This window comes from Oncorhynchus tshawytscha, linkage group LG31 (assembly GCF_018296145.1).
Source record: "Oncorhynchus tshawytscha isolate Ot180627B linkage group LG31, Otsh_v2.0, whole genome shotgun sequence".
In the NCBI taxonomy this organism is placed as follows: domain Eukaryota; kingdom Metazoa; phylum Chordata; class Actinopteri; order Salmoniformes; family Salmonidae; genus Oncorhynchus; species Oncorhynchus tshawytscha.
Genome location: NC_056459.1, coordinates 23,428,424 through 23,452,500, shown reverse-complemented (window position 1 = coordinate 23,452,500; position 24,077 = coordinate 23,428,424). Strand labels below are relative to the sequence as shown.

General features: G+C 40.3%; 1 protein-coding gene across 1 annotated transcript in view; it reads left to right on the top strand.

Moving 5' to 3' along the window:
• LOC112229225 (calcitonin gene-related peptide type 1 receptor-like) overlaps positions 1-19,998 on the top strand; it is a 53,846-nt gene extending 33,848 nt beyond the window's left edge. The window contains exons 9-14 of the mRNA XM_042309833.1: positions 237-390; positions 3,142-3,202; positions 3,355-3,421; positions 5,896-6,114; positions 8,212-8,253; positions 15,760-19,998. Coding sequence (XP_042165767.1) covers positions 237-390; positions 3,142-3,202; positions 3,355-3,421; positions 5,896-6,114; positions 8,212-8,253; positions 15,760-15,984 — 768 coding nt within the window. The 3' untranslated portion in view covers positions 15,985-19,998. The remainder of the gene's footprint in view (positions 1-236; positions 391-3,141; positions 3,203-3,354; positions 3,422-5,895; positions 6,115-8,211; positions 8,254-15,759) is intronic.
• Positions 19,999-24,077: the final 4,079 nt, after the last annotated feature.

Genomic DNA, 24,077 nt, shown 5'->3' with positions numbered 1-24,077 from the left:
GAACAGAATATAGGCTGCTTAACAGTCTATTTTGTCTGGCAAATACAACTATCTGAAATGTGGAGTGAGGGATACTCTGTGGCTCGAACAGTAAGGAGTAAACGGATAAACATCCTCCTCTCGTAAAATCATAATACCCCACTAACGATATTGTGTCAGGGCTGGTTGAGTGTTGGGCTTTGTGTTGTTGTTGTTATTGTCTCTGTGTGACTCTCTGTGATCCTAATCCCCTGCAGGTTGGCTGTAAGGTGTTGCACTTCTTCCACATGTACATGCTGGGCTGTAACTACTTCTGGATGCTGTGTGAGGGGATCTATCTGCACACGCTCATTGTGGTGGCTGTGTTCGCCGAGGAGCAGCATCTACACTGGTACTACCTCCTAGGCTGGGGTGAGTCTTACTACCTGCCTTAACCACAGATCTAGGATCAGTGGTTATAGCCAGCAATAGAAGGTCAATAGTCAATTCAATAATCCAGAGTTGAATGGTCACAAAACCAAAAAAGGTGAACCAAAAAGTTTGAAATGTCCTTAAATCCTACGTCTCAAAAACGGTTAAATTCTTTCTACAAAAATATCAATTATAATCCAATAAGAAGTGTAGGAGAGTCAATCAACAAAGGAAAAAATTATAAATGATAAACCAAAGATTATCTACATGTTGACAAGATGCTGGACTGGTCGTATGCTCATATGCTGTGTTCATAACCAATTGAGAAGGTGGTATTTACCACATACGACTGGGAATTACCTCCAACTGGTAATTACTAGTGGGAAACTTGTCGATCATCCCTGAGCTCCAACTTCTCCCAGATGCTGACCTCTGGCGTCACCTACTAAGGAATTGACCTTGATTACATTTTTCAGCAGTTAAATGCAACAAAAATAACATTTTATAAAAGCAATCTAATGAATCTATTTTTTTAACACAAATGTGTTTACATGCATGATAGTTGTACTTTTAGTTTATGCTTGATGCAGCTTGTGGCCATTAGCAAATCAGCGTTTCTGAACGAGTTCAAAGCACATGAATGCATGCAACTGGTATGTATGACTTCACAACTGGCAATTGCCACCTTCCCACTTGGTTATGAATGCAGCATAACAATGGGAATAAATGTCCACAAAGGCAGAAGGCAAGCGAGAGGAGGCGGTGTCAGGCTGGAACATTCTAGCTCATAAGAGGGCAAATACGCATGTGAACAGCAGCGACAACTCCGATATAAAATTGTTTTTCTCAAAGTTGCCTGAATGCCATGTGCGTCCATTTATTTACCTTCGTAACAACCTAAACATTACTAAATGTATATTTAATATAATAAGCCTCACATAGTAAATTAGAAATGTCATTATTTGTTGACCAAAGTCTTTTCTACTTCTCGCTGTATTTTTCACACTGACAGATTCTGGGGCGCATTTAGGCCTCTCACGTAGCCTCTTCCTCTCTGGATAAACTCACCACTCCTTGGTGATGATAGAAAGTCCTTATGTGAGAGTAGTCCAGTAATTCCCTTTCTCCAGGCAGATAACCCAAGGGAACAGGTTTCTACCACAGGTAGCCGATTGCACCTTAATTGGGTTAATTGGCTTCCATGTGTTTGATACCATTCCATTCACTCCACTCCAGCTTCATTATAAACCGTCCTCCCGTCAGCAGCCTCCTGTGGTTCCTCCAGCACCCACTATTTAAAATTGAATTCATTGTTTCTCAAACCATGGCCATTTCTCTCTCCTCTTTCTACTATACTTAAAGTGACAGTCCTCATTTTTAACCATCAAGAGAAATGTAATTTAATGATGCAGTCGTTTAGACAGATGTAGGCTATTCACCTTTATGTTGACCTCACTAAAACGGAATCCATAACTTTGACAGTGCACCTTGCCCATCTTTTTATGGGTAATTTATTTGATTTTCTCTGTACTCTATTCTGTTCTGTAATTATATTTACATACCACAAAAAATGTCTGATGTCTGATGTCTGAGTTAACACGATATGGTAACAAGTCTGTACAGCAGCTTGTTGTATGTTACAGTTTGTTCTAAACGTTAAGCTAATATAGCTAATATAATATAAGCTAACATATCGCTGGACCACACATAGATCAGCTTGTGTCACACAACGGGACAGGACAAAGTCTGTGTTGGGACACAGGATCAGAGACAACCCTGTTAACCAGTCGACATTCCCCGTGTGTCGAACCTGCCAAACCTTGCATTTGATTGACAGCTTTATTAGCTCTTCCTATTGGATAGCAGCTATTAACGTGCTGTCTGTTCTGATTAAAGGAGGAGTGTTATAGTATGAGCCCTGGCCACCCGATAAGTGGTACGATATAACTGTGAATGATCGGCCATTATTAAAGATGCGGCGATGTAACTTCGGGGCAGTAGCTACAGTATCTTTCACACAGCCACCCAAAGGGATGGAGGGATGGATGGAGAGAGGGAGAGAGGGATAAGAGAGAGGGATGGAGGACCTTGATAAATGACTTCTAAACTGACCCGATGCTCGGATTCATCTGTTTCATCTGTTTATGGCCCCAGCTAAAATGAGAACCCCAATAAATACTGGCATGGTTGTGTTGTTTTTAGGGAAAGGATTTAACCAGACTTGGTAAGTAGAGGAAATGGCCTCGTATGGGGTTGTTCTTGCTAAGCTTGTAGCAGACAACATAAGCTTGTTTTGAGTTTAGAAAGAGTCAGGTATCAGGTATTCTGTCAGGTATCTTCACAATAAATTGCATGATCAATACTTAACAGCCTTAAAGGGACAGTTCAAAGGGATATCCACTTACCTTGGCTGTGTTTATGCTCATTTTGTATTTTGAGTGAAAGGGAAAGGGGGATACCTAGTCAGTTGTACAACTTAATGCCTTCAACTGAAATGTGTCTTCTGCATTTAACCCAAACCCCTCTGAATCAGAGAGGTGTGGGGGCGACCTTCCCCTTTAACTTCTTCTATACAGGTTACAGTACAGTAGATATGCAAAAGGTTACTCTTATAAATGAGGAATTACACACAAATTACTGTCGTAAAAATATTATAGCTGTTTACTTTATAATAAACACAACATCATTAGTTCATGAATTGATTAATTAGTTTTGCAGATGTCCTTACAGTGTTTGTCTTCTGGTTTCCAGGGTTTCCCCTAGTGCCTGCATCCATTCACGCTGTGGCGAGGAAGAAGTATTTTGATGACAAGTGAGTAATGGTCCTCTGCACTAGTATTGTAAATATGCTGAGCAGCTGTGTGGTGGGCTGCAGTAAACAGATCTAGAAGAAGAAGAAGAATACTTCATTGTCTGTTTGTAGAGAGGGACTTGTTTAATGGCTAATGTTTCTCTTTCCTGTAGCTGCTGGATGAGTGTTGAGACCCACCTGCTCTACGTGGTCCACGGTCCCATCATGGCAGCGCTGCTCGTAAGTCACACCCTACTCAATTGAAATACCTGAAGTGGACACTCAAGGCTACATCCTGTACAGCCTGGTCACATAGACTAGACGTAACATAGCAAACGTAAATCCGGGACACCGAAATTAGTATGATATGTTACATTCGGTATGGATGCATAAGACAGAAAGTTACTTAATGCGAACGTCTAGGAACTCAAAAGGTTGCACATACGAATCTCATCATGGACAATTTTAGAAATTTAGCTAATTAGCAACATTGCAACTATAATAAATCAAAATCTAAATGCAACAATTTCAAAGATTTTACTGAGTTATAATTCATATAAGGACATCAGTCAATTGAAATAAGACCTTAATCTATGGATTTCACATGACTGGACAGGGGTGCAGCCTTGGGTGGGCCAATAATAATTTGTTTTTCCCCACAAAAGGGCTTCATTACAGACAGAAATATTCCTCAGCACAAACCCCCCCCCCAACCGCCTCAGGCAAGGCCGGCTGGCTGTACTGACAAATTCTCTGAAACAACGCTGGAGGCAGTTTATGGTAGAGAAATTAACATTCAGTTATCTGGCAACAGCTCTGGTGGAAATTCCTGCAGTCAGTATGCCAGTTGCACTCTCCCTCAAGACTTGAGACATCTGTGGCATTGTGTTGTGTATCACAACATTTTAAAGTGGCCTTTTATTGTCCCCAGCATAAGGTGGGTTAAGATCACATGGTCCGTCAACTGTATGCAAGGTCTTACCGAAATTTGACTTCCTTTTTATCCCAACCCCTCCACATACAGTACCAGTCACAAGTTTGGACACACCTACTCATTCAAGCGTTTTTCTTCATTTTGACTATTTTCTACATTGTAGAATAATAGTGAAGACATCAAAACTATGAAATAACACCTATGGAATCATGTAGTAACCAGAAAAGTGTTAAACAAATCAAAATACATTTTATATTTTAGATTCTTCAAAGTAGCCACCCTTTGCCTTGATGACAAGGCACACTCTTGGCATTCTCTCAAACAGCTTCTTGAGGAATGCTTTTCCAACAGTTTTGAAGGAGTTCCCACATATGCTGAGCACTTGTTGGCTGGTTTTCCTTCACTCTGTCCAACTCATCCCAAACCATCTCAATTGGGTTGAGGTCAGGTGATTGTGGAGGCCAGGTCATCTGTTGCAGCACTCCATCACTCTTCTTCTTGGTCAAATAGCCCTTACACAGCCTGGAGGTGTGATTTGTGCCATTGTCCTGTTGAAAAACAAATGATAGTCCCACTAAGTGCAAACCAGATGGGATGGTGTATCGCTGCAGAATGCTGTGGTAGCCATGCTGGTTAAGTGTGCCTTGAATTCTAAATAAATAATGGACAGTGTCACCAGCAAAGCACCCCCTCTTCATCACACCTCCTTCTCCATGCTTCACGGTGGGAACCACACATGCGGAGATAATCCGTTAACCTACTCTGCGTCTCACAAAGACACGGCGGTTGGAACCAAAACTCTCAAATTTGGGCTCATCAGTCCAAAGGACAGATTTCCACCGGTCTAATGTCCATTGCTTGTGTTTCTTGGCCCAAGTCTCTTGGTGTCCTTTAGTAGCGGTTTCTTTGCAGACATTCGATAATGAAGGAATGATTCACGCAGTCTCCTCTGAAAAGTTGATGTTGAGATGTGTCTGTTACTTGAACTTTGTGAAGCATTTATTTGGGCTGCAATCTGAGCTGCAGTTAAATATAATGTACTTATCCTCTGCAGCAGATGTAACACTGGGTCTTCCTTTCCTGTGGCAGTCCTCATGAGAGCCAGTTTCATTATAGCGCATGATGGTTTTTGCAACTGCACAATTCTTGACATTTTCCTGATTGACTGACCTTCATGTCTGAAAGTACAAATTGACTGTCATGTCTCTTTGCTTATTTGAGCTGTTCATGCCAGAATATGGACTTGGTATTTTATCAAATAGGGCTATCTTCTGTATACCATCCCTACCTTCTCACAACACAACTGATTGGCTCAAACACATTAAGAAGGAAAGAAATTCCACAAATGAACTTTTAACAAGGCACACCTGTTAATTGAAATGCATTCCAGGTGACTACCTCATGAAGCTGGTTGAGAGAATGCCAAGCTTGTGCAAAGCTGTCATCAAGGCGAAGGGTGGCTACTTTGAAGAATTTCAAATATAAAATATATTTTGATTTGTTTAACACTTTTTTGGTTACTACATGATTTCATATGTGTTATTTCATAGTTTTGATTTCTTCACCATTATTCTACAATGTAGAAAATAGTAAAAATAAAGAAACTTTTCAATGGTACTGTTTATATACAGGTTGGAGAGGTTGGAGCAGGGGGCTGCCACACTGGGCGTACTTGAAGCAGTTGTTGTGGCAGGTTAAGTGCTTTGCTAAATGGCACAATTGTAGGAAATGGCATCTAGGTTTATATACTATAAAATCATTTATTTCTTTTCTTTCCCAGGTAAATCTGTTCTTCTTGTTAAACATCGTGAGGGTGCTGGTTACTAAGCTGAGGGACACCCACCGGGCAGAGTCTAACATGTACATGAAGGCAGTGAGAGCTACCCTGATCCTGGTCCCTCTCCTGGGCATCCAGTTTGTCATCTTCCCCTGGAGGCCAGAGAACCGCCTGGCGGGGGAGGTCTACGACTACATCATGCATATATTAATGCATTACCAGGTAATGACTACATCCTGCATATATTACCAGGTAGTGACTACATCATGCATATATTACCAGGTAATGACTACATCATGCATATATTACCAGGTAATGACTACATCATGCATATATTACCAGGTAATGACTACATCATGTATATATTACCAGGTAATGACTACATCATGCATATATTACCAGGTAGTGACTACATCATGCATATATTACCAGGTAATGACTACATCACGCATATATTACCAGGTAATGACTACATCATGCATATATTACCAGGTAATGACTACATCATGCATATATTACCAGGTAATGACTGTATCATACATACACCATTATCTGTTTTTTTAAACTGCTGCTACTCACAGTTTATTATATCACTGTCTATTATCTATCACCCCTACCTACATATACAAATTACCTCGACTAACCTGTACCCCCGCACATTGACTCTGTACCTGTACCCCCTTTATATAGCCTCAAAATTGTTATTTTATTGTGTTAATTTTGACAATTGTTTTATTTAGTTTATTTGGTCAATCTTTTCTTAACTCTTTCTTGAAATGCACTGTTGGTTAAGGGCTGGTTAGTAGTCATTTCACAGTAAGGTCTACACCTGTTGTATTCGGCGTATGTGACAAATAAAGTTTGATTTGATTACCAGGCATGACTACATCATGCATATATTACCAGGTAATGACTACATGATGCATATATTAACACATTACCGGGTAATACTACTGATCGCTATGACTACATCATGCATATAAACTCAGCAAAAAAAGAAACAATCTTCACAGATCTTCATTGTAAAGGGTTTAAATACGGTTTCCCTGCTTGTTATATTAACCATAAACACTTCATGAACATGCACCTCTGGAACGGTCGTTAAGACACTAACAGCTTACAAACGGTAGGCAATTAAGGTCACAGTTATGAAAACTTAGGACACTAAAGAGGCCTTTCTACTGACTCTGTAAAACACAGAAAGAAAGATGCCCAGGGTCTCTGTTCATCTGCGTGAATGTGCCTTAGGCATGCTGCAAGGAGGCATGAGGACTGCAGATGTGGCCAGGGCAATAAATTGCAATGTCCGTACTGTGTGAAGCCTAAGACAGCTCTACAGGGAGACAGGACGGACAGCTGATCATCCTCGCAGTGGCAGACCACGTGTAACAACACCTGCACAGGATCGGTACATCCGGACATCACACCTGCGGAACAGGTACAGGATGGCAACAACAACTGCCCGAGTTACACCAGGAACGCACAATCCCTCTATCAGTGCTCAGACTGTCCGCAATAGGCTGAGAGAGGCTGGACTGAGGGCTTGTAGGCCTGTTGTAAGGCAGGTCCTCACCACACATCACCGGCAACAATGTCGCCTATGGGCACAAACCCACCATCGCTGGACCAGACAGGACTGGCAAAAAGTGCTCTTCACTGGCGCGTCGCAGTTTTCTCTCACCAGGGGTGATGGTCGGATTCGTGTTTATCGTTGAAGGAATGAGCGTTACAACGAGGCCTGTACTCTGGAGCGGGATCGATTTGGAGGTGGAGTATCAGTCATGGTCTGGGGTGGTGTGTCACAGCATCATCAGACTGAGCTTGTTGTCATTGCAGGCTATCTCAACGCTGTGCGTTACAGGGAAGACATCCTCCTCCCTTTTGATTTTGACCCCACTTTGTTCAGGGACACATTATTCAATTTCTGTTAGTCACATGTCTGTGGAACTTGTTCATGTTTATGTCTCAGTTGTTGAATCTTGATATGTTCATACAAATATTTACACATGTTAAGTTTGCTGAAAATAAACGCAGTTGACAGTGAGAGGACGTTTCTTTTTTTGCTGAGTTTATTACCAGGTGTGACTACACCATGCATATATTACCAGGTAATGACTACATCATGCATATATTAACACATTACCGGGTAATGCTACTGATCGCTATGACTACATCATGGATATATTAATGCATTACCAGGTAAATTATGCAAGTGATGGTATGCCAGCAGCACAGTCCTTGCCAAAGCTCTGATCTGACAAACAGTATGTTAATATTAGCAAGAGGATCTGATGTTTGTTTGTTTTGCTTTTCCTCCAGGGGTTACTAGTGGCAACGATATTTTGCTTTTTCAATGGCGAGGTAAGCATTACTTTTCAGTAAAACTCAAGCAACTCAAGCAATTCACTTCCCATTCACTTCTACTCTTAGATCATTTGTTTCTTGAGGTACAGTTGACAGTATACAGTAACAATTTACACTTGATCCTCTGAAGAACCCTTACCCTTTGATAAAGTACAGTTTACACTTGAACCTCTGAAGAACCCTTACCCTTTGGTTAAAGTACAATTTTGATTGGCCATGTTGAGGGGAAGACAAGTCAGATACAGTATATCACAAAAGTGAGTACACCCCTCACATTTTTGTAAATATTTGAGTACATATTTTCATGTGACAACACTGAAGAAAGGACACTTTGCTACAATGTAAAGTAGTGAGTGTACAGCTTGTATAATAGTGTAAATTTGCTGTCCCCTCAAAATAACTCAACACACAGCCATTAATGTCTAAACCGCTGGCAACAAAAGTGAGTACACCCCTAAGTGAAAATATCCAAATTGGGCCCAAAGTGTCAATATTTTGTGTGGCCACCATCATTTTCCAGCAGTGCCTTAACCCTCTTGGGCATGGAGTTCACCAGAGCTTCACAGGTTGCCACTGGAGTCCTCTTCCACTCCTCCATGTCGACATCACGGAGCTGGTGGATGTTAGAGACCTTGCACTCCTCCACCTTCCGTTTGAGGATGTCCCACAGATGCTCAATAGGGTTTAGGTCTGGAAACATGCTTGGCCAGTCCATCACCTTTACCCTCAGCTTCTTTAGCAAGGCAGTGGTCGTCTTGGAGGTGTGTTTGGTGTCGTTATCATGTTGGAATACTGCCCTGCGGCCCAGTCTCCAAAGGGAGGGGATCATGCTCTGCTTCAGTATGTCACAGTACATGTTGGCATTCATGGCTACCTCAATGAACTGTAGCTCCCCAGTGCCGGCAGCACCCATGCAGCCCCAGACCATGACACTCCCACCACCATGCTTGACTGTAGTCAAGACTCACTTGTCTTTGTACTCCTCACCTGGTTGCCGCCACACACGCTTGACACCATCTGAACCAAATAAGTTTATCTTGGTCTCATCAGACCACAGGACATGGTTCCAGTAATCCATGTCCTTAGTCTGCTTGTCTTCAGCAAACTGTTTGCGGGCTTTCTTGTGCATCATCTTTAGAAGAGGCTTCCTTCTGGGACGATAGCCATGCAGACCAATTTGACGAAGTGTACGGTGTATGGTCTGAGCACGGACAGGCTGACCCCCCACCCCTTCAACCTCTGCAGCAATGCTGGCAGCACTCATACGTCTATTTCCCAAAGACAACCTCTGGATATGACGCTGAGCACGTGCACTCAACTTCTTTGGTCGACCATGGCGAGGCCTGTTCTGAGTGACTGTACTGCACTGTACTGCAGCTCAGTTTCAGAGTCTTGGCAATCTTCTTATAGCCCAGGCCATCTTTATGTAGAGCAACAATTCTTTTTGTCAGATCCTCAGAGAGTTCTTTGCCATGAGGTGCCATGTTGAACTTCCAGTGACCAGTCAGTATGAGGGAGTGTGAGAGCGATGACACCAAATTTAACACACCTGCTCCCCATTCACACCTGAGACTTTGTAACATGAATGAGTCACATGACACTGGGGAGGGAAAATGGCTAATTGGGCCCAATTTGGACATTTTCACTTAGGGGTGTACTCACTTTTGTTGCCAGCGGTTTAGACATTAATGGCTGTGTGTTGAGTTATTTTGAGGGGACAGCAAATTTACACTGTTATACAAGCTGTACACTCACTACTTTACATTGTAGCAAAGTGTAATTTCTTCAGTGTTGTCACATGAAAAGATGTACTCAAATATTTACAAAAAATGTGAGGGGTGTACTCACTTTTGTGATATACTGTACCATTGAAACAGCTCATCGCTGCCTGGTGACATTTCCAGGTCATCTTGTGCACCTAATAACAGATTGATGAGTGGCCCGTGGTTATAGAGTGGGAGGGAGCGCGTCTCTGCTGCTGACTCCTGTACAGCAGCAAGGACCACAGCAGTAAGGCCATCTCAGATGAAGAGGAAAGAAGACAGACACTTGAACAACTCTGGGGCGAATCACCCTGCCTGTCTGTCACCCACTTAGCTCAGCCTGCAGCTATTTGCTGTCTACATTCACCAGTGGGCTCCCCCACCCAGTTAGTTAATGTCATACATTGATAGAACACATTTGATCGTTCAGGGGTTGCATACTGCTTGGCCAGACACTAGGAGAAAGAGGGACTGACTGAGCATTTTCTTCGCTTGAGAAACGAGAAAACAAAAACAATACGCAGACCAAGGAAAACTGAGAACTTATTTGAATACTCAGCATGAGGTGGTATCTTGCACTGACAAAAACACTGCGAATTAACACAGCGTTCGTTCAGTAAACAAGTTCGACATGTCCAAAGAACAGATTCAGTTTCGGGGGGATAAAAGACACATTGACACAAAGTAATAGTTTTTTTGGTATAGGAATGTTTGTTTGCTTTGCCGCATAATAGTTTGTACTGTCTCTGAGACATTCGTTTTTGGGGCTGAGTTCATTGCCGATTTGCCAAACTGCATAGACCTAAGCTATGTTCCAAATGACACCCTATTCCTTATATTCCCTATGGGCCCTGGTAGTGCACTACAGTATATATGGGAATATGGTGCCATTTGAGACTTAACTAAACAACACATTGTTGAATAGCTCTTTGTCAAGTTCAGCCAATGGGGAAAAAAGTTGTACTTATTTTTATGTTTTCTAGGTTGTGTCTAAAATGGCACCCTATTCCCTATATAGTGCACTACTTTGGAACTACAATTAGTTAATACAAAGGAAAGAGAAACCCTGTGCACAGCAATGTGTCTCGGTACAGCTGCTGGTTTTGGCAGGAACAACGAGTATTACAAAACGAGTAAAAACAGCATACTGAAGAAAGTCATTCGATTGGTCGCCTTTTTATTGTTTTAGAATGCTAGTTGTTGATATGCTCTGCATCATTAGATCATGGGAGAGTGCAGTGTGTCCTGTCCTCATTTTCCCTCAGTAATTAGTGTGGCGTTGTTCAGGAATTAGACATTCCTTGTTCTGGGTCAGCCCGTTCTTTTGAGTTAACTATTGGCTCTATTCATTCCGTATCACGGACGTTCAGCGTTACAGCGCGATTGATATTGAAAGGCAATGTTCCCTCGTTAGCTGTGATTGCATTCACTATAAACGTCAGCTCAATCGGAAATTACCTTTACATCTTTTATGGCACATTCTGTAACTCTTCAGCGATACAGATTATAATTATTATTATTATTGAATAGGGCCCTATTTCACACACTGCTTTGATTGACATTTTTTACACGCTCCTTAATCAGATTGGTGCTGTGCTCAAAAATGTGATACTCTCATAATGTAAAATGTACAAACAAAAAGCAGATAAACTAGCCTAAATGGACACTTGTGTTCACGTGTCTCTTTTCAAAAGTGCCTAACTATTGTTTAAATGCCTCAAGCTCCTCGACCTGCACTAAACTGAGTGAGGAAGGAAGATATTATCCTTCAAGTAATGACAGGAAATGGGAGTCTAGATTGGGATTGAATGAATTCAGTTCTTGCCCAATTCATATCTACAAACTTCTATTAACATGTATCAAATCAATCCACATTTCCTCAGCTGTCACATTAAATTGAGTTAATGATCATGCATATTGATGAAAGTGTGTGGTTAGACACTAAAATGCCTAACGCAGTATGTAACCAAATTCTTACACACTCACATGAACACAAACATTAAAAAATAAAACAAATACTATGGAACGCCGTTTGGGTCTTTGCGTGTCAAAAAAGATACACTTCAAATAACACTATTTGACGTGTCAAATATGAATGTTGACCAATCAGGACCTGAATATGACTGCACGTCACATAATAATTGAACGAGTTCATACATTTTTAACTAGTTATTACACATTGATTACACTATAAGTTATATTCCATATGTCACAACGATTCATCGATACTATGCTATGACGCTGTTAAAGTTGTCTCGCGCACCTAATGTGCTGGTCATAAAAAAAGATAGTTAGCTGATGGATGCAAACAATGTCTACCCCAAAAACATAGCAAAACGACATCATCTGTTTCAGTAGCTATAGTTTAGCTATCTAACTATATAGCTGGGTGTCATCATCTAAAATAACCCTAATTTATAAAACAGTTCTTATTTGATTAATGGTGGTCGGACCCATCTATATGAAGCTAGCCGCAATAAGGATTAGCCACAATACTGGACTTTGCGGTTAGCCTTCAAAATAAAAGTATATAATTGACAGCGATGAAAATTAAAACAAATAGTAGAATTATGCCATAATTTAATCATGGTAAACGAGTTTGGAATGTTGTTATATAAAATCAACAAAAGACAATCATTTGTTAATTCGACAAAAATATGTTGAAATCACACTGGATGTAGTATACTTTAGAATTGCATTGTGGGCATACTTATTTCACTGTACAGTCTTACCTATGGATGGTGGATCAATGACATGGGGTATCAGTCTACTCAGTGACACGCAGAGAACATTAGCGTTGTAACAGTTAGCTCTTATTGTGTATAATTTGTCATTTGTTGTAGCCCCTAGCATATATTATAATTGTATATTTATGTACGTACGTACTATATGTATACAGACTTTTCTACATTGGTAATAAAAACAAATAATAATTTTAAAAGATACATATATATATATATATATATATATATATATATATATATATATATATATATATATATATATATATATATATATATATATATATATATATATATATATATATATAAATCCATTTATTTAAATTTTTTAAAGTTAGCTCTTACTGCGGGTCTCTGAAAGAACTGAATTGAGACACATTTATTGTCAACCTACTACGTGTATTGAACATTATTCCAAGAGGAAAAACAATACTGTGTGGGTGTTTTGGAGCGTTTTGGAGTCTGAGAAGGGCGTTGGGAAAAAATATATTGGGTATTGAGTAGCTAGATTGATAGCCACATTTAATTGATTACCAAGCCTAATCCTTATAGTGTCTAGCTTCACAATACAACCCGGTCCGGTTGAGCCTCACTAGTCCGATGAAGCTAGCTGGCTGTTTATAACGTTAGCTTTGGGCAACAGGGTTAAGTAGTTGGCTAGCTATTTATTTTCATGAACTGAAGTTCAATATCAATAGGCAAACAACAAGTGGCTACCTAGCTAATACTTACTCACAAGGATTCCTAAATCATTGCTAAGAATAATTAAAATGACTGCAGTTTCTACTGGTCATTGTTTTCAGGCTGGTTGTATTGGTGCTAGCTAGGTACGAAGCTAAGGCTAGCTAGCTACCCCAGAACCAGCGTTCGAACAAATAATGCCTTATTACCAACGCGGTATTGTGAACAAATCAAATTGTATTGGTCACATACACATGGTGTGTGCTTGTTTGCAGACTTTAGTACAGCTTTGACAGTGCTACTGATAAGTACTGGTGGCGCTTGGCTTGCACGTGGAAATTCAGCACACACAACATTCTACAATAGAATAGTGTTATTTGACGTGCATCTTTTTTGACACGCAAAGAACCATAAGGCGTTCCTAAAATACCTGTTTTTCTTCGTAATTACTGATCAATTATTTTATACACTTATAAATAGTAGGTTTTGTTATCTGTTTTAACAAACTTTAAAAAAAAAATTGTACTTATGTTCAGTCTTGTGGAAAAAGTAAGTATACGCCCTGGAAAGTAGTCTTTTTTTTAAACATATTTGGACAGATGGATATGTAATCTTCACTTCAACACTATTGACAGATAAAGGTAACCTATTTTAACAAATTACACTGAAAGATTATACTTTGCAATCATTTATTCATTAAAAAAATCTACAGAAATGCAATTCCATAGTGCAGAAAAAAAGAAGTACATTCTAGCTTCAATAGCTTGTGTTGCCCCCTTTGGTTGAAATAACAATGTAGCCGTTTCTTGTAACTGTCTATCAGTCTCTACATCCACTGGGAGGAATTTGACCCACTCTTCATTACAGTACTACATCAATTGTGTCATGTTCGAGAGCTTTCTTGCATGCACATCCCATTTCAAGTCCCCCCACAGCATTTCGATGGGACCTGGGGTTTGACTCCATAACCCTCCATTTCTTATTTTTCAGCCATTCTGTTGTATCTTTGCTTTTGTGTTTTGGATCTTTGTCCTGTTGCAAGATCCATGTTCAGCTTCAGCTTTTTGGCAGATGGCCTCATATTCTCCTCAAGAATTATCTGGTACATTATAGAATTCATAGTTGACTCAAGGATGGCAAGTTGGCCAGGCCCTGAGGCAGCAAAGCAGCCCCAAACCATAATGCCACCGCCTCCATGCTTTACAGTTGGTATGAGGTTCTTCTGTTCAAAGGCAGTGTTTCGTTTTCATGCGACCAAACAACTCCACCTTTGACTCATCTGTCCAGAGCATATTGTTCCAGTAGTCTTGGACTTTACCCAGGTGTTGTCTGGCAATCGTCAGTCATGTCTTGATATTATTTTTTGAGAGCAGAGGTTTCCTCCTTCCTGACCTCCCATGTAGGCCACATTTGTGCAGTCTCTGACAGTTGACTCAAGCACTTCGACATTCATTGTGGCAAGAGAGGCCTGTAGTAGATCCCTTGATGTTACCCTGGGGTTCTTAGAGTCTTCTATAAGCATTTTTCGGATCAGCTCTTGGACTGAATTTGGTGGGACGACCTGTCCTAGGTAGATTGCCTGTGGTCTGGAATTTTCTCCATTTGTAGATGAGCTGTTGGACAGTGTAATGATGTATTTCAAATTGCTTGGAAATGAATTTGTAACCCCTCCCAGACTCACAAGCATCAATAATCTTTCTTCTGAGGGCCTCGGGTAGGTAATTTGATCTTAGCATGACGTGTTACCACACACCCATATGGTTAAGACCAAACCAGACCAAGTTTCTAATCTTTATGGAAGGCTGGACCCTTCTTAATTTCTCTCTAATTATTTTCTAATCATTTGCACCTGTTTTGGTGCACCTGATTCCAATTTTAGCCATTTTATGTGATGGTAAAGGTAGGGGTGTACTAACTTTTTCTGCATAAGGAAAATGCATTTTTGTTTATTTAATTCCATAACATTTTCCCCCCAAATTTTTTTTGGGGGGGGGTGATTTGTTTTACTGGGTTACCTTTGTCAATGAATGTGGTGGGAATTTAGCTCATATCCATGTGTTCAAAAATGTTAAAAACATTTTATAAATAATACTTTCCAGGGGATGTACTTACTTTTTCACATGGCTATATAGATTTCTCTCTCTCTTTCTCTTCTCTCTCTCTCTCTCTCTCTCTCTCTCTCTCTCTCTCTCTCTTTCTCTCTTTCTCTCTCTCTCTCTCTCTCTCTCTCTCTCTCTCTCAGTGTGTGTTTATGCATTTGCATGTTTACTCACCCATTAGAGAATACAGTTTATAATCTGAATGTCCCTTTTTCTCAGGTGCAGGCGGCTCTGAAGCGACAATGGATTCAGTACAAGGCCCAGTGGGGTCAGAGACGGAGGGACCACTGCTCCATGCGCTCTACCTCCTACACCGCCACATCAATCACTGAGGTGCCCGCCTTCATGTACCACCACGACTGCAACAGCGAACACTTAAACGGCAGACACACTTCTGAGGACTCTGAGCTGGTGGCTCTTAAGACAGGGGAGACGTACGCCTGAAAAGCGGGAGGCAGTCTGAGTGTCGGAGGAGAGAAGAATTAGTAGAGGAACCAAGATGGAAACATTTCTCTAATATCCCGCCGCAGTTCCACATTTCATAGATAGAACTGGTGGGTTCATCCCCAGACTGTGAAGGAGAAGACCATGTGTGTCTGGACAGTGATATCTCTCCCATGAATTGGCCAATGATGGCTGATGCTTCATTTACATGACAATGCTGCTGCTATGGCTGCTTATTAAAAACACTAAGATATACAGTACATGAAACGGGAGCCGCGTTTGAAATGTGGCGCGTCCTAAAGCTGCTATCTGTGGGACTCTTAACACATCATGGGAATGTTAAGGATGATTATAATGATGATGAAGAAGATGATAATTAGAATAACTATGATGATTATTAGAATGATGTTGAAGATGATGATGATAATGATGAAACTATTGTTGCTTTGCCTATACCAAAGGCTGTGTGGGGTGGGCTGCCAGTATGAGAGGCATGCTCTGTGTGAACTGAATCCAACACTGAAGAGTTCCCCTGAAGGTCACATACTGACGGACAGCACAGTGCATGTGTGTGTGTGTGTGTGTCCATGGCGACACAAGAGGTCAATGGTTTAAAAGGCTCCCTGTGCCTAAGTTCTGGAATCCTGTAAATAATGGTTCACCACTTTCACTTTAAAAGTGTCAAAGTGTGTTTTAGAGGATTTTATTTTTATGACAATTTTTTTTTCTTTCTTGCCAACAACTTGCTCTTTAAATACTTTCTGTCTGTTTCGTGAAGCTAGCGAGCTCCTCCAGACTGCTTACAGCTGCTGACTGTGCTTGCGGTGTGTGTTTCTGTCACAAGGCCTGTATTTAAAGAGTGCAGAAGATACAGAATGTCTTGATATGGGCTCAAGAGAGAAAGAATAAAAAGGATTGGTTAACTTAGACTAAAAATAAAAACAGACTGAATCGCATAGGTAATGTGTTTATCAGACACATTTCTGAGTACCACCTGGCTCTTGAGAATATTTTCTGTGAAGTCTGTTTGACGTGTCCATTTGCCAAAAGGTCTAATGTGAAGCTTCTAGGATTCCACAATAAGCGTTATTTTATGTTTTGTGCTTAAATGAAAGCCATTTCAATATGGTGAAATTATTTTCTCTATGTCATTTCAGTTATGAATAGAGAGGGAGGAGAGAAGAAAAAACGATATGGTTACCTGCAAAAATAATCATATAAACAATAACAATATACCATTTTTAAAAGAAAAGTCTTGACAATCTAGGCCTATTCAAGGTAAAACCCCTCGTTTCCCCAGGCAATTATCTATATCGAAACCATAATTACCTAGAAATAGCATCCCTCTAGTGTACAGAATCTATCAAATGTTAAGAAAATCATTCTAATTGAGGGCTATTTGAAAGATTCTGTTTTCATTTCTCTTGTGTGAATACTACTAGTATTTTCTTTCATTGTTTATTATCACACACCTACTATATTATGTCCTTAGATTATTATGCCCTTAGATCCTAAATGAAATCTCTACCTATTCTCAAATGTATTCCTTTGTATGTTGCGCAACCTTAACAGATTCCTATATTAGACACATGGAAAACCTATCTACACCATTGAAATGCTGTTTTGTATTGAGTTAAGATGTGTGTGAGTGTTCGTGTGTGCGCGAGCGTGTGTGTGTGTGTGTGTTCATGTTTATCAATGTGTAAATGGAGCTAGTGATGCATGAGCCTTGGGGCCTTCTGATGTTTAAATTATTCCCATTCACATTAATGGTGTTTAAAGATAGACATCTGTTATGATTTATCTCCAGGGGACTTTCAGAAACTAAGAACAGCTCTGATCTGGATATAGAGGACACTTAGGAAAAAAATAGTTCCATTAAGGGTTCTTCTGCTGTCCCCATAGAACCCTTTTTGGTTCCATGTAGAGACCTTTGTAGAAGGTCGGCCTATGTAGAACCCTCAGGAGAAAGGTATAACCCAAAAGGGTTATACCTGGAACCAAAAGGTTTTTTTCAACAGGTTCACTTATGGGGACAGCCAAAGAACCCTTTTAGGTTCTAGATAGCACTTTAATTTCTAAGAGTATAGCACTATGCTAGATAGATACCAAGACTTTAGTAGGGTACCGAGGACAGTCGAGGGGACTCATTTATAACACGTTTTTTTTAACCTATATTTAATCCTAAATAGTGCATACAATGAAATTCACAGCAACAATGTGATTTATACATCTCAAACAATTTATACATGAGGCCTCAGGTGCCCAGACCCATAGCAGACTAGTCTGGATTTGAATGCCGAAAACACATCTTCCTTTGGGGACAATTAAGCTTATCTTACCTTAGACCATGTCAAACTTATTGTGCCAATCTAATTTATTTTACAGCTTCAATTCCTATTAGGCCAAGATCAAAGAAATCTTTACACTTATGCCAATGTTTATACTGAATCCAATGTCTTTGCTGTTGTTGGGCCATTATGGAAGAGATGGAGAAAATCAGTTTGAAATGGGAGAAGGCCATTAGATGAGGTCTCAATAGGCTCTATTCAATCTGGATTGAGGAAGTTCGGCGTTACAGAGCGATTGAAATGTAAAGGAAATGTTTCCTCAATCGGAAATTACCTTTACATTTCTAGCGCGCATTCTGTAAGGCTTCAGCGATCCAGATTAAATAGAGCCCTAAGAGCTCATTCTGTAAGGCTTCAGCGATCCAGATTAAATAGAGCCCTAAGAGCTCATTCTGTAAGGCTTCAGCGATCCAGATTAAATAGAGCCCTAAGAGCTCATTCTGTAAGGCTTCAGCGATCCAGATTAAATAGAGCCCTAAGAGCTCATTCTGTAAGGCATCAGCGATCCAGATTAAATAGAGCCCTAAGAGCTCATTCTGTAAGGCTTCAGCGATCCAGATTAAATAGAGCCCTAAGAGCTCATTCTGTAAGGCTTCAGCGATCCAGATTAAATAGAGCCCTAAGAGCTCATTCTGTAAGGTTTCAGCGATCCAGATTAAATAGAGCCCTAAGAGCTCATTCTGTAAGGCTTCAGCGATCCAGATTAAATAGAGCCCTAAGAGCTCATTCTGTAAGGCTTCAGCGATCCAGATTAAATAGAGCCCTAAGAGCTCATTCTGTAAGGCTTCAGCGATCCAGATTAAATAGAGCCCTAAGAGCTCATTCTGTAAGGCTTCAGCGATCCAGATTAAATAGAGCCCTAAGAGCTCATTCTGTAAGGCTTCAGCGATCCAGATTAAATAGAGCCCTAAGAGCTCATTCTGTAAGGCATCAGCGATCCAGATTAAATAGAGCCCTAAGAGCTCATTCTGTAAGGCTTCAGCGATCCAGATTAAATAGAGCCCTAAGAGCTCATTCTGTAAGGCTTCAGCGATCCAGATTAAATAGAGCCCTAAGAGCTCATTCTGTAAGGTTTCAGCGATCCAGATTAAATAGAGCCCTAAGAGCTCATTCTGTAAGGCTTCAGCGATCCAGATTAAATAGAGCCCTAAGAGCTCATTCTGTAAGGCTTCAGCGATCCAGATTAAATAGAGCCCTAAGAGCTCATTCTGTAAGGCTTCAGCGATCCAGATTAAATAGAGCCCTAAGAGCTCATTCTGTAAATCAGAGAAGGTGTTAACCACTGTGAAGTCTTATAGATGATTTAGAAAGGTTTTGATCCATCCATATTATAAGGTTGATTTGTTCTGGATATGAACACAATGTTCAAAGTTGTTTTTTTCTTCATTTGGAGGATGATGAATATTTCTGTATATTTAGTATGTTCATGGCTATGTTGTCCAGTGCCCATGTCAACATGACCGCAAAGTTTGTGTGTGTAATAGATGTGAAATGTTTTAACCACTGTTTTTGGTTCTTTTGTTTTGCTTGTGTTTGGCTCTCGACCTCTAAGCTCTTTGTGTGGCGTTACTTCAAACAAGAGAAAAACTGTTTTTTTAATGCACAAATCGACCAGCTTTTTGTTTGAAAGCTATTGCAATCAGAAATATATTGGAAAAGATTCTCTGTTATCTATTTATTGTGTGTGTGTGTGTGTGTTTGAAAAGGAGCAGAAAAATATGATTTTAAAAGTTCAAAAATACTTCATCACCGATGTACCTCTCAGTAGACAACAACCAATCCTCACTGTATTATTTGTCTATAAAAATGTCCCCACTAAATTATTTAGGTGTACTTTGATATCTACTGTCCTTTATGGAAAATACACATTTCAACGTTCAGAAGATTTGCCTGGTAAGTATGTGAGGGAAATTATGTATAGTGTTTGACTTAATTTATATTCCTGCTCTCTCATTCATCAACCGTCATACAGTAATGCTTTTGACACCCATTATACAACACAAAGTCTCAAATGGCATTCTATTCCCGACATAGTGCACTACTTTTGACGAGGGCCAAAAGAGCTCTGGTCAAAGTAGTGCACTATGGAAGGAATAGGGGCCAATGGAGATGCAGACAAAGTCTGGGCTCATCAGAGCTCAGTTGTCCTCTGAATAGGACAGTTCTTCTCATCAGTAGACTCTAGTAAAGGCTGTTATCATCCTAAAAGGGAACGCTTTTGCTTTTCTTAAGAGCCCCCGCAACTATAGGGTATCTATAACATGAAGTACAATTTCAAGGCCTGTTGGTTCCTAAGCACAGCTTAAAAGGAAAAAGCATTCCGCCCCCATATTCATAGCATTGTGTGTTTGTCAATGAAGTTGGATTTGTAAAGCCATTTCAATAATATTATTCTAATTGCTGTTTTACAGTACTTACAGGCAAACCCCAACCCATAAAAAGGAATCATTAAATGATAGTGTTCAACTTGAAACTGGTGGTGAATTCACCATGCCTGTAAAGTTTCATGAAAATAATCTGAATCTGAATCTTAGCATTCAAACTAAGTAACAGTAGACCTACAGTACCAGTCAAAAGTTTGGACACACCTACTCATTCAAGAGTTTTTCTTTATTTGACTATTTTCTACATGGTAAAATAATAGTGAAGACATCAAAACTATGAAATAACGCATATGGAATTATGTTGTAACCAAAAAAAGTATTAAACAAATCAAAATACATTTTAGATTCTTCAAAGTAGCCACCCTTTGCCTTGATGACAGCTTTACACACTCTTGGCATTCTCTCAACCAGCTTCATCTGGAATGCTTTCCCAACAGTCTTGAAGGATTTCCCACATATGCTGAGCACTTGTTGGCTGCTTTTCCTTCACGCTGCGGTCCAACTCATCCCAAAACATCTCAATTGGGTTGAGGTCGGGTGATTGTGGAGGCTGGGTCATCTGATGCAGCACTCCGTCACTCTCCTTCTTGGTCAAATATCAAATCATATTTTATTGGTCAGATACATATGTTTAGCAGATGTTATTACAGGAGTAGCGAAATGCGTGTGTTTCTAGCTCCAACAGTGCAGTAATATCTAACAAGTCATTTCAAAACATTTCACATCAATACACACGATACACACAAATCTAAAGGAAAGGAATGGAATTAAGAATAAATAAATATTTGGATGAGCAATGGTGGAGTGGCATAGACTAAAATACAGTAGAATAGAACAGAATACAGTATATACAGTTGAAGTCGGAAGTTTACATACACTTAGATTGGAGTCATTAAAACTGGTTAACAAACTATAGTTTTGGCAAGTCGGTTAGGACATCTACTTTGTGCGTGACACAAGTCATTTTTCCAACAATTGTTGACAGATTATTTCACTTATTATTCACTGCATCGAAATTCCAGTGGGTCAGAAGTTTACATACACTAAGTTGACTGTGCCTTTAAACAGCTTGGAAATTTCCAGAAAATGATGTCATGGCTTTAGAAGCTTCTGATAGGTTTATTGACATAATTTGAGTCAATTGGAGGTGTACCTGTGGATGTATTTCAATGCCTACCATCAAACTCAGTGCCTCTTTGCTTGACATCATGGGAAAATCAAAAGAAATCAGCCAAGACCTTAGAAAAAAATTGTAGACCTCCACAAGTCTGGCTCATCCTTGGGAGCAATTTCCAAATGACTGAAGGTACCATGTTCATCTGTACAAACAATAGTACGCAAGTATAAACACCATGGTACCACGCAGCAGTCATACCGCTCAGGAAGAAGATGCGTTCTGTCTCCTAGAGATGAATGTACTTTGGTGCGAAAAGTGCAAATCAATTCCAAAACAACAGCAAAGAACCCTGTGAAGATGATGGAGGAAACAGGTACAAAAGTATCTATATCCACAGTAAAATTAGTTCTATATCAACATAACCTGAAAGACCACTCAGCAAGGAGAAGCCACTGCTCCAAAACCACCATAAAAAAGTCAAACTACAGTTTGCAACTACACATGGGGACAAAGATCATACTTTTTGGAGAAATGTCCTCTGGTCTGATGAAACAAAAATAGAACTGTTTAGCTATAAAGACCAGTGTTATGTTTGGAGTAAAAAGGGGGAGGCTTGCAAGTCAAAGACCACCATCCCAAACGTGAAGAACAGGGGTGGCAGCATCATGTTGTGGGGGTGCTTTGCTGCAGGAGGGACTGGTGCACTTCACAAAGTAGATGGCATCATGTGAAAGGAAAATTATGTGGATATATTGAAGCAACATCAAGACATCAGCCAAGAAGTTAAAGCTTGGGCACAAATGGGTCTTTCAAATGGATAATGACCCCAAGCATACTTCCAAAGTTGTGGCAAAATGGCTTAAAGACCACAAAGTCAAGGTATTGGAGTGGCCATCACAAAGCCCTGACCTCAATCCTATAGAAAATGTGTGGGCAGAACTGAAAAAGTGTATGCGAGCAAGGAGGCCTACAAACAACTTGACTCAGTTACACCAGCTCTGTCAGGAGGAATGGGCCAAAATTCACCCAACTTATTGTGAGAAGCTTGTGGAAGGCTACCCGAAACATTTGACCCAAGTTAAACAATTTCAAGGCAATGCTACCAAATACTAATTAAGCGTATGTAAACTGCTGACCGACTGAGAATGTGATGAAAGAAATAAAAGCTGAAATAAATCATTCTCTCTACTATTATTGTTACGGTTTTCCTCTGTTGAAAGAGAGTCGGACCAAAATGCAGCGTGGTTAATTCGATACATCTTTAATGAATGATGAAACGAACAATACAAAAACAATAAACGTAACGTGAAAACCAAAACAGCCTAAACTGGTGCAAACTAAACACAGAAACAGGAACAATCACCCACGAAACACTCAAAGAATATGGCTGCCTAAATATGGTTCCCAATCAGAGACAACGAGAATCACCTGCCTCTGATTGAGAACCGCCTCAGGCAACCATAGACTTTGCTAGAACACCCCACTAAGCCACAATCCCAAAACCTACGAAAAACCCCCATACATAAACACAACACAAAATAAACCCATGTCACACCCTGGCCTGACCAAATAAATAAAGAAAACATAAAATACTAAGACCAGGGCGTGACAATTATTCTGATATTTCACATTCTTAAAATTAAGTGGTGATCCTAACTGACCTAAGACAGGGAAGTTTTAATGTCAGGAATTGTGAAAAACTGAGTTTAAAAATATTTGGCTAAGGTGCATGTAAACTTCCGACTTCAACTGTACATATGAGATGAGTAATGCAAAATATGTAGAAATTATTTAAGTCACTAGTGTTCCATTATTAAGGTGGCCAGTGATTTCAAGTCTAAGTATATAGTGCAGCAGCCTCTAAGGTGCTAGTGATGGCTATTTAACAGTCTGATGGCATCTCGGTCCCAGCTTTGATGCACCTGTACTGACCTTGCCTTCAGGATGTGGCTCAGGTGGTTGTTGTCGTTGATGATCTTTTTGGCCTTCCTGTGACATCGGGTGCTATAAGTTTCCTGGAGGGCAGGTACTGTAGTTTGCCCACGGTGAAGCGTTGGGCAGACTGCACCACCCTCTGGGGAGCCCTGCGGTTGCACGCGGCAGTGCAGTTGCCCTACTGTCGGTGATTTAAATAGCCCTTACACAGCCTGGAGGTGTGTTGGGTCATTGTCCTGTTGAAATGATAGTCCCACTAAACGCAAACCATGGGATGGCGTTTCACTGTAGAATGCTGGTTAAGTG